This window comes from Struthio camelus, chromosome 2 (assembly GCF_040807025.1).
Source record: "Struthio camelus isolate bStrCam1 chromosome 2, bStrCam1.hap1, whole genome shotgun sequence".
In the NCBI taxonomy this organism is placed as follows: Eukaryota; Metazoa; Chordata; class Aves; order Struthioniformes; family Struthionidae; genus Struthio; species Struthio camelus.
Genome location: NC_090943.1, coordinates 51,454,385 through 51,471,221, shown reverse-complemented (window position 1 = coordinate 51,471,221; position 16,837 = coordinate 51,454,385). Strand labels below are relative to the sequence as shown.

The following is a 16,837-nucleotide window of genomic DNA, read 5'->3' as shown; positions in this document are numbered from 1 at the left end:
CTGAGTAATTATATAGTCTGGTAAAATTTAGAATACTGATTTGAAAAATACGTCTTATATGTAAAATAATAGAAATTTTGCAAGTCATAGATTTTGCACTTAAGGATGTGGAGATTTGCAGGCTTTCTGACGACAAAGTCAGGATCCTGAAAAAGCAGAAAGTCTTCAAAGCCTTATGTTCCTTTTCACGTGCTAACCCATAAAAAGAATGATTATATTCTTTCCTCTAGAAATTAAATCTTCCTTCAAATTCATTTTGTATGCTACTTTTCCTGCTATTTAATTTAAGCAACACCATTGGACATTATTCTAGTGCTCTTATGAAGTGAAGTGCAACCCAAATCATATGTTAGCACTAGTGAATTTGATCAGTCTTGGAGAAAATGAATAACTAGGTAAAAGCATAGCTATCACTTCAGCTACAAGTTAGCCCCTGATGACATAAACTATTTAAGCTGTTACAGATAATGAATTAAAATCTAATTATGACAATGTCCTTATGTAGCTTGTCAGATATAATTAGTTAAGCTATAAAATGATGATAAGGAATGAAATTCAAAATGTAGCTATATATTTAAAAAGGTACCGAGCTTTAATACAGTTGCTATGCTCTAGAATTTAGAGCTAGTACTTATTTTCAATTCTAGCTGGTAGGACAGTGTCAATATGAAAGCAATCTATCTCTGTCAATTTGAGGAAAGCATAAAGTTGTAAAGGTACAAAGTACTGTATACAAAATTAAATGACATCAATCCTTACTCTGCCAATAGGGGTAATATTCTTCTTCATATATACTTACTTGATTCTGCTGAAAGAAGTTCATTTTGTCAATTGCTAAGAAATTAACAAGCATCAGTTGTGGAAGGAGATCTATGCAGTGGACAGATGAGCTTTGCGTTTTTTTTTTTTTCTTAACTAATTTTGAAAAGATTTAGGTATTTTGTTTGGTTGGTTTTTTTTCAGATGTTTTCAAGACTTATCTTAGCTCCCAAACAGTCAGATATTTTTCTCTTCTTATGTTACTTGCAAGAAAAGTGTAGACTAAACAGTTGTGTTCATCTCTCAAAATAGTCTGTTATTTAAACAGTTTCTGGGCAAGTAAACTTTAAAATAATTTTCTTTTTAAATCAAAATGGGCATTATATCATAACGGAATATATGTTGGATTTAAAGTTAACAAATTAAAAGGTAAAGTTCTACCTATCATTCTATTTTAATGAAATAGTCTAACTGCATGGCTCAGTTTAGTCACAAATCAGGGATTATATATTTTCCTTGTAGTATGAAGGCCTATTTGTGAAACATATCCTGTTAGCCTTGAACCCTGACATACCACCAGACTGCTTGATTGAGGGTAGGAAGCAAAATAATTTGTAATACTTCTTGCTTGGCGTGGTTGCATTAAATATAGTAAAAGTAAGTGGTGTGCCGAATGTAAATAGGTCATACCTGTCTGACCTGGCTAAAACAGATGGGCACCCAAGGGCTTACACTTGTTTGGACAAACCAGTAGCACCTGTTTTGACAAGCCAGAACAGAGTGGTGTTGACCTATGGGAAGGTTCATTCTTTGGTCCAGACTAGACTTGACCTATTTAAAAGTGTACGTAAACAGCAGTGATATGTAATGGGTCTTGGGGAAGAGAGGAGAGATACAGTTCAGTTCTGATTTGCTCATTGAAGAGCTGTCAAATCTGGCCGTCTTAGAAGCGAAGAACTGTCAAAGTAGCCATGGGAGTCACTAATGCAGCGTCAGACTCGTGGTGTTGTGCAGTTAAGGCTTGACTAATAGGTTGGATTAATGCTTAACTCTTAGCTGTTAACATGTAGATTGCCTAGTAGATTAACATAAAGAAATGCTTGTTTAAAGTCTTGAGATTTGTTGGGGATCTCAGTCTTGCCAAATGCTCCCATCATGGTGAACCCTAATTCTCTAGGAATAGCAGTTGCTACATCCTGAAGCAGCTGATAGCACCACTGGAAACTTTGGAAATGCTTATCTTTACTCCTTGATTGTATACTGATTTATTTATCTTGCATCCAAGTATTATCCTATTACCCTTCCATGTGTTAATTCTGCTTACTAGTGTTGTGCAAGAAAGCATCTCTGGGGGAGTCAGGAGAGCTAGGTAGCTTTTTCAGTCTCTTCAGTGGCTTTATTTTTTTAAGGTTGAAAGAGAATAATGTTTACCTACTTTGAGAGGACTTCAGAAACTGAAGTTATTTAAGTTTGTAAAGCTTTTTGAGAGTGCCAGTTTACACGAAATTACAAAATAATATTCTTTATTTTTAGAAACTTTTCCTGTGATATTCTTGCTTTTCCAGTAAATATTTCTTTATTTTTCAAATTTTACATAAAATACAGCTTTTATATGTAGTCTTTAAAATTTGATGTCTTTCTCTTGCTATTCAGGATCTAATTTTGTAACTCAACTTATTTTTCACAAATATTGTAATAAATAATATTTGTATGTGCGTATCACATCTAAGAATTCATCTGTATAAATTTCTTTTGAAGTCTAAAGCCATAGACCCGTGTCTATATATAGATTTTCCACCACTGTAAGTCACGATGTATTGTTTGTATTCTTATTAAAGTTGTTTAGGCAAGTTACCACTCCTTGACTGGTGTGTTTTGCCTTTAACTTTTGGATTTTGCCTTCTAGACTGTTTGATGTGCAGTAGTAACCTCCAGCTGAGGGACAGTGGTTAAGCTGCTGTAACAAGAATGCGAATACTCACTCGATGATGCAATTTAATTTTTTTTAAAAATGCATTTCATAAATGTGGTGCAAACACCTATATTTAAACAATATTTTGTCTCATTTTAACTTTTTTTAGCTTTTTTCTAATTTTTTTCTAGTTAAGCTTTTTTACATTTCTAATTCTAAGGAAGGCTTATGAAAACTGACAAATGTCAGCATAGACTTTTGCACAAGCACAACTAGGTGGATTTCAAATCTCAGTTTTTATCAAATCAGTATAACTTTTCATTTAAAGAGCCCTTAACTTAGTAAACAACACTTTTGTTTCACAAATAGCATAGAAAGGTTTCTGTGGATGTCTTCACCTTGTTGGAAGATACTGCATCAGTTAGGCATTCTTTCTTTTTGATTGGGGAAAAATGTTTGCTTCCCTTTGAATTTTTCGGATGAATAAGGGAACACATAGGATCTCTTAATACAATCTCAAACTCTTTTTCTGTCTTTTAGGAGAAAGTAAAAATTGGAAAGATTCCACCTTTTCAAAAGATAGGAAAAAAGGATGGAAACTTCTTGTTCGCCTGCCTCCATTTAGTTTCAACTTATCTTTCCTGAAGACCGTTCTTTCTTTGCTTATCATATTGCAGGTTGCTTGCTCAAAAAAAAAATTTCACTTCTATTCCTGTGAGGTGTGGCAAAATAAAGTGTTCTTAATAGATTTATTCACACTTTCAGATCATATTTCCTAGCTCTTATGCCCAGATTGTGATGTACAGCTTTTAGTCAATGATACACCCATGAAATATGACTTATTTCACTGGGTAACAGCGAAAGTGCTACTGTATGTGTTATACAGAAATTGAAAGAAACAGTAAAATTATCCATAATGGCTCGGTAATATTTTGATACACATTTCTGCTGACTCGACTTGCTGTGTCCTTTCCAAAAATGGACAGATAGATATTTTGGTCCTGTCCCACCACCCAAGCTAGAATAACATGAAGTGTGGGTTTATACTATTATTTAACTTAGAAGAAGAGTAAGACCACTGCAGAACTGTTATTTACTATGCATTTTGATCAGAACTTGATTTGAACATTTTTGAATTCAGAGAGAATTCGAACAGCAGTAGTTTAAACAACAATGCGAGAAGATGAATTTAGAGGTACTGTTTTGTTTATGCTGTGAGTAGAAGCTGTAAGCAAGATAAGGAGAAGGCAGTTACAATACTCAAAGGAGTATCAAGGTAGGCTAAGAGATTTTGACAGAAGATAGGGAAACGACAGTGTTCCTCACAAGATTTTGCTCGCTTAGGCAGTTGGTCAGGCAATCATTAAGATCAAATCTGTGCATTATGAGATAAGCATGGGTACAGAGATAATCAGTCTGGGCTGAGTGAGAAAACTGACCAGGATGGGATGTATCCAGCCCACTGCAATAAAATTTGTGATATGCAAACATATAGTAGTGCAAGATATTCATGTGATCATGCTTGTAATGAGTTAAAATAACACATCCAAAAGGGAGTAACTGACAGGTGTTACAAATAACTTCCTAGTTCAAATCCATGAAGCTAGCTAGTATTTATGCTACCTGTGCCACTTAGTCTCCCAGGCTGAGCTGTATCCTATTGTCCTAGTTCAGTGGAGCATTCTGGCAGACTAAGTTGTGCAAGATATTTAACCCCTGCTTGCTGTGAAATTGCTGCTCTAAAAACTTAGTTATATAAATCTCTCATTTTTGCTGTCTACTGCCTTTTGCTTCTCTCCAGTTCTTGCATAACTCCTTGACAGTCCAGTCCTGCAGCTCTTCTTTCCTCCAGTATTCCTATTGGAGCTGCTTTTGCTTCCACAAATCTTCACTTTTTTGTAATCTACTTCTAAAGTCCCTCTTCATTAAGCCTACTAGGGTCTATCTTTTTAGAAAAGTTGATAAAGGAAAATAGCTAGTCTGTTTCAAACAGAGCAGAGCCAAAATTTTGAGCAGAGCTTAACTATTTACAGGGAGTAGCTGCATATTGGTTCCACCTGGAAGAAATATTAGCTTCTGTACTGAAACTTGTTGGGCAACCCAAAAGCCCTTTGACATATCAGCTTTATCTCTCTGAACCAGCAAAAGTGTTTCTTTACGTAAACTGAGGGAAGTCCTACCAAATATCCCCTGATGCCATTATTCTTTAAGTTACTTGTTGCAATTCTAAATTCTAGATAGAAGCAGTGACCTGTGCTGGATCTGTTGCAAAGCATATTATCTTAGGAAATGCGGGGGTTATTACTGTGTTGTTTAAAGCCATTATTAAGTTTTATCACCCATGACGTTTCTCTCTTAAATGGAGATAAAATGGGGAAGGAATAAAGGAGTACAAGCCCTTCAGTGCAAAGTCCTTCCTGCTTCTATTGCCCCCACCCCCGCTGACGTGCATGTCATCATAAAAGAATATTGGACTTAGTGTCTTTGCCTGAACTTGCTTTCTGTAATCAGTGGTCTGGGCATAGGGAGGCTGGAGGAGAAATCTAGGTGCACAGGAATAGGGCTCAAGGCACGTAAGAAGTGACACGCTTCTTATGCTTCTAATTGGGGTGGGTTGGGGCAAGGCTCCTTGGATTGGAGCAATGCATGTTTGTCGCAGTGGTAAAGTTTTTAGGACCTTGTAGCACATTTGTGCATGAACAGCTCCTGTGCCCAGCAGAGCAGGTGTGCTAGAGAGAAGAGGCAGTAAAACAGGCTTCATATATCAAACGTCTTTCACTGTTCCATTGCACATTTTCACAGGGCACCCACTCAACCAAAGGGTCTTAAACCCATCTTTTCTCTTCTGTGGTGGCCATCTCTCCTACTGTAGTTGTAGCAATGTCCTTAGCTTCTTTCTCTCATCTGGAAGAAATTAGTTGGCTTAAACAAAGCAGCGAGGTCCCAGGTTCTCAACTAAGGCATCATATCCACAGCAGGATCCAGTGCAGCACCTTGTTGGGGGGGGGGGAGTATAATTCACTGTTTTGGTTTCAAAACCGTGGCTTAGACCAAGATAGCATAGTAGACGAAACCATTCTATGTTATCTCCCAACGGTGCCTGTGTAGAAACTACATGGAGGTGAAGAAGTATTCCAACACACAGAAGCTTGTAATTCTTTCAGAGTCAGGACTGCCTCTTGATTTAAATGAGCTGAGCTGTAGTGCCAGACAGTCAGCTGACTTAGCTCAGTGCAATTGTTTGATGCGAGGATAGTTGGGGTCAAGCAGCTGTGCTGACAGAAAATGAAGGCTTTGTCGGTCTAGCTTGTTCTAGTGGTGAGTATTGGGTGAGGTGCTTTAATTACAGCCTGAGGTGAGAGGGTGATCGCTGTGTGAGGGGTTTGAGCTCAGAGATCCTGGTAGAAAGGTCAAAGTAGGACAAGTGTCCATTCAAACAAAACGTAAGCCTGAACCACTTAATAAGAAGGGTCATAGTATCTGAGGTGAGAAGTCTGTGGTTAGATTTTGGAGATTTAATCAGATATGGCCTTATTGGATAGCCAGATGAGAGCAAATTAGAACGAGAGTCTGCTGGTCAAAGTTTTCCCAATGCTTTTTTTTGGAAAAAAACTAACCTAGTAAGTTCAGGTGTCTTATCAGGGCCGGCAGCTTCTATTGTTGCGGCTATGGCATTAGCTGATCCTAGTCACACAACCAGATTTACTGTCATGTGGCATCCTAACCGCAGTTCAAATCCTTCGGTCACGTAAGTGTAAATATGCCAAGGCCGCCTTGGACAGTTGTAGTTACTGGTTGTCAGCTTTTATTTTTGTTCTGAACTTAACTGATAATAATGCAGAGCATTACAGGCAATTGTGTTGTAGGTCCAATTTTGCTGTAATAACCAGCAGCAAATTCCTTTAATTGATACTCTAGCCTTTGTTGTTGTGCTTTGGTCTAGTTTTAGTAATTCTAAAAAAACTGTCACTTTGAAATCCAAGTACTAACACTCTGTAAGTTTTGATCCTATGAAAGACTGATGTAAATAGAGCAAGAGGAGTAGGAATAAATATTTAATATCTTTTCAGAGCACAACTGTTCAGCAGAGAAGCATATAGAGTTTTTACACTTTACTCAATATATGTAAGAATATTGGTCAGCTCTATTTTATTTCTGACTTTTAAAACTGAAAACTTTTCTGAAGCCAAGGTTCATTGCTCCTTATCGCCCTCAGTTCAGGGACTCTTGAATGCTTAGCTAGAGCAATTAGTGCTGTTGAATGTTGTCAATTTGTGACAACAGTCTAGTGCTGTATCTGCATTCTGAAGCTGTTCGTATCTGGACTGTACAGGTTTTGTCAAAAAGGCTCTCTGAGTTTGAATGTGGTCTTTCAAGGATTTGGTAAAAGTGGAAGCTGATACCAAAGCAGAGGCACGTTTAGATATCTGAAGCAGATAAACAAGGTTTAATCTTATGTGACAGGAAGTCTATTATTAAAATAGCAATCTCTTTAGAAGAATATCTGGTTCTAAATTAAGCCCAAGATACAAATTCCCCCTGTATTTTATCAAATGGTAATTGTTGCAGGCTTGATCTCTCTGAGCAGTAAGTCAAAAGTATGTTCTGAAAATCTTATTGCATGCAAAGATTTCCTGATCTGAGAAAAATGAACAGACTTGAATCTGGTAAAGAAGAACTTCTTTTCTAGTTTTTGCCATTAATTTGAGGACTTTATTCAGCCTTTGCTTTTCTAAAAGCATGCGCTGTGTATTAATTCACAACGTGTAAGCAGAAGCTTTTCCACGTAGCTGTGAAGCAAAGCAGCAACCACTAATATCTCAGTCTAGTTTTAGAGAAGATTTTAATGACAATTTTGTCTCAAAGACTAAGATGTACTGCCACATGTTTTTGTTTCTGATGTGGATCATTAAAAACCTGTTATTTGGAAAAACTCCTAAGGATTGTCTAATTTCTGTCTGACAAAATCAAGAGATTTTAGTTGTCCTTGTAAGGGATATAGTAGGATCTATCAGGATCTGACTTGGTGTAGCATAACTGTGCTTTACAATGGAGTACCATCTCTAATACGTCTTTGACATATGGGAAAAAATATGTAAGTGAAGAGCTGCTACAAAGCTTACTTAATATCAGCAGTGATATTAGTCAATCCAGACAATGTGATTTTATCACTGTCTTATTTTATTTTGTTCTTTTCATTATTGAAGGTTCTGCTTGCAAGCACTGCCGAATTGACATATTGAAAGACTGTCAAAAAAAAAAAAAAGTTACAATGCATGTGAGAACAATTCAAGCTAGGTGTTTAATACATGTACCACTGGGGACAGAAATATTTTAAATGATTACGCCTTGAAGTTACTGTATTAGTTCCACCTCCAACCCTCCCTGGGTCCTCCAGCTAAAAGGGTCATTTGTGTGTAAATCTGCTTCAGGCAAAATCAGAGGGGTTAATGCAGGCTGCTCCTGCAGCGTAATAACCTAGCATAGTTTGCTTGGGGAGACTAAGGAGTACTCACCCTCCTATCCTCTCCCCTCGCCCCCAAAACTGTAGCAATAGTAACCTCCAACAAATTATCACTAGCAAACATATAGGAAGAACATATAGGAGTATTTGCAGAAAAGAAAGCTTACAAAATGAACATCTGTCAAGCAGCCACTAGTATTCTATTCTATCATGCTGTCAGCTACCTCTTGGGATGATAGCGCTCAATTTTGTATCCATCCAGGGCTTTATGCTCCCTGATCAATATAAAAGGATCCTATTTGTGATGTATATAACATATGCATTAATGACAGAACTGGCAACACATCTTACGATACTGTTGGGTACTGGATTTCATCTCTGGAGGGCAAAACTTTAATTTGAATAAATAATTTAAAAAGAAATGTTTTGGTTATGTCCAGTCCCACAAACCTTCTTATATGAGCATTTAAAGTGTATGTTCAGTGGATGCTATCTTTTTGATATATTTTCCACTTATCTTTTTGATAAATATCCAATTTTTTTTCCAATTATTTTCATGCTACTTACTGAATGTAAGGAGCAGATAGCATTTCCAAAGACCTTGGTGCCACCTGTATGGTATCCAAGCAAATCAAATCTGACTACTGAAATAAGGCACTACTGAAGTCTTATCAACACTCTGAAGAGACCTCCTAAACATCATTACAGTGCATAGTTACATAGCACACTCTCATGTCAACTTTGGAAATTCTTTCTGACATAACTAGAAACATTTGGATGTTCTGGTAGTTGTTTTGGGAAAATATTGTCTTCTGGTCGTTCGTTCTATTCCTGTTGAACAAGCGTGTGCTCGTGTTCAACAAGTTACGCTCCTGGGACTGGAGACCCTCTCAGTAAATGTTGTTTAGAACAAAATCCCCTGCCTTTCAAAACTTTGATGTTGCATACGCAGATGTGCTGTGAACTTAGCTGAACAGCTTGACTATGTTTTCTGACTTTATTATAATAGGGTTGCGTGATTCTGACACCAAAACTTGAGTTCACTTGAAATTTTGTTACAGAAAGCTTAAGGAGATTCTAGGATAGAAAAATCCCCATCTTCTAATTTTTAAAAGTGATAGCAACTCCTAAGGGAGCCGTGATTGTCCTTTCAGAAATACTCCTTTTCCGTGTATGTCATTCTAACTGCAGTTCTTTATGTAGATTAACCATAGTCTTGCCCAGTTGTTGTATTTTACTGTTTTTGTACTGACTAGTCAAGCATGCTTAGCAGTATATGATTTCATTAGTCCTAGATTGTTCAAGTAGTTATATTTTTCCTATCTTTTGTTACACTCCAGTACTTTTTGATGAGTAAATCCACAAGCTGTTCTTCAGTCTCTTAGCTGTTCTAAGTACCTGTTAGTCTTAATCACCTGCATGGTTGTTACATAGTTTAAATTTTATAAGAAAGAAAACTTCTATGTAGGGAGGATTCTCTTTGACTTAGAAGAGTTTGACGCAGTCCCTTGGGAGTCATTAGTTCTGTGTTTTTCTTCAGTAGTGAAAGATGTCACCAATAAATTGTTGCCTTCTAACAATAGCTGCCAAACTTTGTCAGCTTCCCTGAAAAAGAGAAGTAGAGCCATGTCACGTCTCTGTCCTTGAATGTGTAGTTCAAAACAAATAACCCTGCTACTGAGAATGTCAGTTGTATATTTCTCTTAGGCATCCAAACTCAAGATCACGTAATGCTTCCCTGTCCGCTTCCAACCCAGTTGTAGTAGAAGGTGATAACAGGCTTTCCTGTTTCTCATAACCCTCACCACATTCATTTTCGTGGATGTGTGAGGGAAGGATTGCCTGCTCTGGCACTATTTTTCTGTGCTTAGCTGCCATATGGAAGATAAGCTGAGACACAGACTCTTCCCATAAAGGGAAGCTCTGGACAGCCTTGACCACTTCAGTGTGATCACTTAAAATGAGATTTTTGTTCCTCAGAGTCAATGATTCGTTATTCAGCCACAGAATGTCCGGTCTTTGACCCAGTAGTAGGAGTAGATTATGCAACTGTACAAAATTTGCTTCATTAAATACTAATCAATTTTAAGGTCAGAGTAGAAAATAATTTTCAGAGCAGCAGTCACGCAATTGATAATTTCAACAGCCCTTTCTTTTTCTTTCCACAGAATCTGATATTCATGACTCACCAAATCTTGCATGATTCTGAAATCCATAGTGTCCTAGTTTTAGATTGTAGTTTAGTTTTCACTCAAGAATATTATACTACTAACACTTGCAAATTGTTCTTAAAAAACAATAAAAACAATGAATCTCTTTAAAAGACATAGAATTTCCTTTAGGTTGGCTGCTTTCAGTTGATCGGAAGAAATAACTTTGCTGCCAGGACTGTGGCACAAAATTACCAGTTAAGTCCCAGGTTTATATAGGTAAATATGCTTTTTTGAAGAGCCTTTATGAAATAAGGGATAATTTTAGGTGTTTGGATACTGAGGAGCTGTTCTCTGTGCAAAAGAATCTATCAGACTACTGTCCTGTGATGATTCTTAGCAATAATTTTGAGTTTTCTCATTAATTTTAGAAAGAGGATGAAATATGTTTGCTAGTTAGTCTGGCCATGCAGTTTCTAGTTCCCGATATGTTGTTATCTTGATTTTTTAAAAAAAAAAAAAAAGAAAGAAAGAAAGAAAGAAAAGCAGGTCGCCTTGAAAGTAAAAGAAGGAAGAGGAGGAAGGAGAGTCTACTAAATATATGCTCGGTAATATCCCTGGACAATCAGTTGTGTAGGTGAAATACAAATGGGAAAAACAGTTCTCCAGAGATGAATGTATAGTCAGGAACAAAGAGAAACCTTCTTTACTGGAGTGCGGATTTTACTGCATGGCTGGTTGAATGCACGGTAGCATTGTTAGGAGCAAGTGCACCTGTTTGAACATTTTCCTCTGCTAGAAACAGACAGGTTTGTTGAATGCTCTAATTGCTGGTAGGCATGAAAGGATCGCCTAGAAGATTGCTCCCTAGGCTGTCCTTTGATGTTTCATATGATTTGGAAGTGAAGATTTCTTTTCCTTTATCCATCTTGCTAATAGTTGAGAATAAAATACCTCATCTCCAATTTTCATTCCAGAGGGTATCATGGCACATTCTATCTGATTAGCTGTATCATTGGCCAAAAAAATCCTTTTATCTTTTGAAAAGATTTGTAAAACGCAAACATAGTCATCACAGTCCATGTTCGTAAAACACTATTAACTACAGGTTCAATTCATTGCAGGGGTCTCTTTAGGCAGGAAAGATACTCTGCAGTGAATACTATGTTTGTCAAATGCTATAAAAATGAGGCTAGAAATTTTGGATGTCATCCTTTTAATATAGATTATTAAACTAGATTCACAATTAAAATAGTTTATTTGTAATTCCAACTATGGTAATTTGTCAGTACAATAATCCCAGTACTTAAGAAATCCAAGTTTTGTTGCACTTTTCTGCAAAATTTGAATAGCAGAGAACTGCACTGAGGTTTGATATTTTGATAATGTCCTTACTTTTACAAATCAATATAAGGCATAACTAGTGCACTGTGAAGCATTATAATAAATTTAGCTAGGCTGCCAAATAGAAACTATGTGATGTGATATCTTTTATTTCATCAGTTTTTGTGTTTGCTGAACTTTGAAACTTAGCAGAGCAAAAAAAAAAAAAAATACAATAAGTGAATTAATAAAATTCTACTTAAGTCTTGTAACAAGAAATGCCCAGCTGAAAGAAACGGATGCCCAACTGTAATATGTGTAAGCTGTCACTAACACGTTTCTCTTAACAAGGTGGACTGTTGCCAACGTACTTGGAAGTCAACATACTCAAAAGTATGTTGTTTTTTTTTTCAATGGAACAGTCATCTTTGATTTATTCCAGTTTAGCTCTCAGCTATGATACATAATTCAGATTCAGACTCATTGCTTTCAAAGTTCAGGGATGCATGGAGTGTGCCTTTTGACTCAGGAACTATTTGACTTTCTAATGAACAGTTGAGAATTATTGCACAAGAAACATATATGTTAATTTCAAATCAGAAATGTATTGTGTGAAATTTTCAAAGATAAATATTATTTTAGGCTTTATTGAAAATTAAGGAGCATGTGGTTCTTGAATCAATTGTAAAATCTGAGAAAAAAATCTTCAAAGTATTGCTTTCTGAAATATAGACAAATGGAGACATCCCTATGCAGTTTTTATATCATAATTTGCTGAATTATGAATACAGTTTCCTCCTTTTTGAGAATTGCATGCTCTTTTTTCAGACTATCTAGTTGGGGATTGAATTGTTTGGAATGTTGATACGTATTTGTCTTGATCTTTATAGCTACCATTGAGTAAACTGGTTACAGCGCCAGTGGCTGTTAAACTTCCATTGAGTTTTGACATGGTCACTGTAAATGATACCTCTTTCCCAGCTTTTTCTTTTGAGGACAAGGAATGTATGTTTTGTCTTGCGGTGTAAGCAAGGAGTATATTTACATGTCTATAGTTGTGGCCTCTAATTTTCATTCGGTTGTGATCCAATAAAGTATTTTACAGGATATGTCTGAAACATTATTTACTTGGCAAGAGGTCAGTCTGTTTTATTTTTTATTTGTGGAACCAAGTGTTTATCTGATTTCTGTATGAATCACACAGTGTGTTAGGGAACATTTGGCACTGATGTTGTATTTTAGATGTCTTTGTAATAAGTTCTGATATGTTACATTTTCCTAAGGTATTTTAAGTACAAGAAAAGTTTTAAGGCCACAATTTCCAAACTTAACATGCATATCTTTGTATATATAACTCTGTGTGTATGTATCGCTCTATGTGAAATCCACTAATTCCGATATTTTCATTAAGTAAGTAAATGTGAGGATTCTGCTGCACTTCAGGTGTTCAGAAGCATATTTCCTAATAATACTTCACCCTTGGATGCAAATAATTCAAGAGAATAAAATCTGTGAGATTATATTGTTCATACGTGGATGGCTGGGGAGGAGGCTGAGCCTTCTCTTTACCTCCTCACTCAGTGAGCAGCAGAAGTGAGCCACTTGTGAGAGAAACAATCTGATGCGGCAATGGGAATAAACAAGTTCTCTTCAAAGCAGAAAAAGAAGGGATTGCAAATCGGAGTCAAAGATCTTTTTGCTTTGTTGGCTACTAGTCATTTTCTACTTAATACTATTAACGCAGAGAGGACTACTGCCTAAAAATTCTTGCTGATAACAACATATGCAGTACCTTAATTGGACAGATCTTCTCAGCGTTAATCTCCAAGTCCCTGTCTTAAGGGTTATATGTAAGCCATCTAGAAATAGTAGGAGTGACTCAGTCGTTTTCATGTGGCTGTGGGTTTTGTGGTCATATAGAGGGAGAAACAGACTGTACTTGGACATATCCCTGCAGGATATTTTGCAGACCTCACTTTGATAGAGACCAACTTTTACTGGACTGTTTTCTTAGGTTTGTTCTAATTTAGCCTGGTGAAAAAGGCATAGAATAACCACAATTTTTGTATTGGATAGACATACAATTATGTCTGCTTATTTTCTTCTTGGTGGGTAGTGGTGATGTAACTGAACTATGTCTCTGCATGCTATCTCATTTTTGTATGAAGTGTTCAAAACTGCAGCAGAAACTGTACTTTAAAAAAAAGGAAGAAATTAAATGTGCAAGATTAGACTGATATGATTTTGAGAGTCTGGCAATGCAGACAAAAAACAGGAAATTCAAAGTTTAGCCTGAGCTATAGACCATCAATCAAACTGTTATGGAAGAATAACACTAATAATCAAAAAAAACACAAAGATGTGAGATTTAAAAGGAGTGCAAATCTTAACAATACTGACCTGTTACTGTATTCTAAAGGAATGTTTTTGTATTTAATTTCCTTAGGTAGGTAAGGAGGGGGAGAAAGAGAGAGGAAAATCTTTCATGGAAGTTTAGTTAATGGGGCAGCTTTCAAAGCAAAGAGAGGCACCCCATATATTTGCCTACCCTCAAAACCTTAGTGGTGTAATTACCCGTTGTTATTATATAATATGTCTTACTTTAATCTTGGACTTTTGTGTTTGTAAAAATATATATGATTACTTCTTAACGGAGAACTCATTAAGGCAGCTCAGTACTCAGTGTTTAACCTGTTTAGCAATTAGTTCTACAGCAATGATTGTTCTGAGCTTTTAAACTCATTGGAGAGGTTTAAAATGTGGTTTAAAAAATAACTCATACATTTTACATTCATCTTTTCTGCAGCAGTAATGTGTACTTCTGGGAAATGCTTCAGTCATGTTTTCATTCGTTCTTGACAGTCGTGGGGAATAGAGTGTTACTGAAGTTCAGGGAGTTATATGAGTGCAGGAGAGGAGGCTTTCATTCAGTATTATGAAAATTGCAATAAAATTATGTGATGTGGCAGTTCTGGGTCTAGTGCTGAAATAATACATTTTTAACTCATATACATTCTTCCGAATGGCAAAGAGTTGGTGGGCTTACAGTATACCTCTGCAAGAACATTGCTGCAGACAGTGTCTTTTGACTCTCTTATCCCATACCCTCTCTCAGAGTTCTTATTTCCACCATGCTAGAGGCGACTCACAGGAGCTACTTGTTAAACTGCCTGCACAGTCTTATTCAGGACGCAGCATTAATAGCGGTCATGCTGAACATCAGGCTCACAGAATTTTACTTGTGATTCAAAAAGGGGTGACACATCCTTCGTGATACTTACGTTACTTTGACTGCTCTGCTTTGTAGTTTGGATAGTGCATTTTGTTGTAGAGGTAGCTGTTTACAATTTGGTGGCAGGAAGGAGGACAATGTATTGATGCAATTATAATGCATGTGATTAAAAGGGCTGGCTGAAAATATTTACACGAGTCTAGGAAAATGGAATTCCTAATTCTACAGAATCTTGACTGAATGTTTACAGCGTCTATTTGAAGCTATTATTCTAGTAATTATTTTATTCTCTTTGTCTGCTTTTAATGTGAAAAAGTTATGCTTCATTATGAATTTAGAGTTCTTTTTAATGGAAGTGGTTAAAGTGATCAGTGAATCTTGGAAAATGTAATATTTGGTGTCATAGAAAAATATGATTTTACGTAGTGCTTTCAGTACTCTAGATATTACCCCAGACAAGCTCGTAAGAAAGAGGCATTCTTCCTGTTGTATTAAGCATAATCCTGTTCAGTTCTACAGTTGAAGCATAGAGGGAAGGTTGTAATTGACTAACCATTTAAGAAAGAAAACTAGGCTCCAAGGTTGATACAGTTGGCCTGTCAGTCTATAACAGCTTGGAGAAATTGGAAAGTTCTTATGACCAGGAGCAATGTTACAGGCTTACATACCAGCATGCTACAGAAAAGTTAAGCATACCTTGTAGGTGTTTGTTTAATGTGTTATATAATTCTCTATGTATTTAACAGTTTTAATCGCATCAGTTTAACTCTCTTTATAAGCTGCTCCAAACAAGACAAAGGGGGAGGTAACTATAATAAGGATGAAAGAAAAAGAGGAAATTTAATAAATATTCATCACGTGTGTGAAATTTGTTTTTATGCTTATCTATTTTTTTTTAAACTGAGCTACCTTCCAAATTGTTTTTCTTATGATAGTTTTTTTTTTTAATCTCACTGTCTATATAGGACTGGCTCATCACATCTGTAATCTCCTAATAGAAACTGTGGCTCTGTATTTGGAGGCAGATGATAAAAGCAGCACTAAGACAGCAAATGCAATGCTTCTGTCCTTGCTTGATATTTTGCACTGCATGCTGATGTATACAGCAAACATTGTACGCCTGGCTTTACAGGTAATGGAATTTATTTTCTGATGATCACCATCCTAAATGATTCTTAGATCCCTTCCTGTTATCCTGATGATAAATTTCCTGCGATTCTAATTTTATTAAATTCTTAGTTTGATGGATGTAGGAGAGCATGTGTTTTCAATTACGTGTCACTGTTTCATGCAGTTACCTGGCTAGAATGGATGCCTCACTGTGACCTGAAAAGATCCTAGCCAACTGTTTCCTTTCTGGACTCAATAAATGGCTTAATTTGACATTCTCTTAAAGATAGTGCAAAGCACTTTCCTTCAGTTCTTTTTAAAAGAAAAGGTTTACTCCATAAAAATAAATTTTTATTATAAATCACCCATGATTGCTGTACTTGAAAAGCATACATAGTCTCTACACACGCACTTACAGAAGTATTCTCTCTCTTACACTCTACAGGTCATCTTTTAATAGTAAGTTTCCATTTGAACACTGCGAAACATGGCATTGATAGGGCTCCATTTGCCAACCAAAACTTCTTCCTCTGTAAAAATGGAACACAGAACAATATTATTCAAAGAAGTTACAGATTCCTCTGAAGAAAAAAAAGTGTTCCCCTGAAGAAAAAGTGTTCACTTTTCTTTTTAGACATAATGTTAAGCTGGTGATATGTTTGCCTTGTTTTTAAATGATCTGCTAAATGCCTTCAGCTGTTCAACTGGAAGTGACTTCTATTTTGGCTAAAAACACCAGCACTTACTCTTCATGTAGAGTTTTTGATGTTGTTGGGATTATTCAGAGAAAAATGGAGAATCCTAATAGGCCCAGCATATCTCAAGGGCAGAAATTCAAAAGATTGCAACCAGGTTGTATTATATTTCAGGACAGGACTTTTTTATTC

At 36.3% G+C, this 16,837-nt stretch overlaps 1 protein-coding gene across 2 annotated transcripts in view; it reads left to right on the top strand.

Moving 5' to 3' along the window:
* Positions 1-16,837, top strand: part of ULK4 (unc-51 like kinase 4) — a 257,771-nt gene that overhangs the window by 164,707 nt on the left and 76,227 nt on the right. For both annotated transcript variants that reach the window (XM_068935673.1, XM_068935672.1), the window contains exon 34: positions 15,806-15,972. In XM_068935673.1, the coding sequence (XP_068791774.1) occupies positions 15,806-15,972 (167 nt within the window). The remainder of the gene's footprint in view (positions 1-15,805; positions 15,973-16,837) is intronic.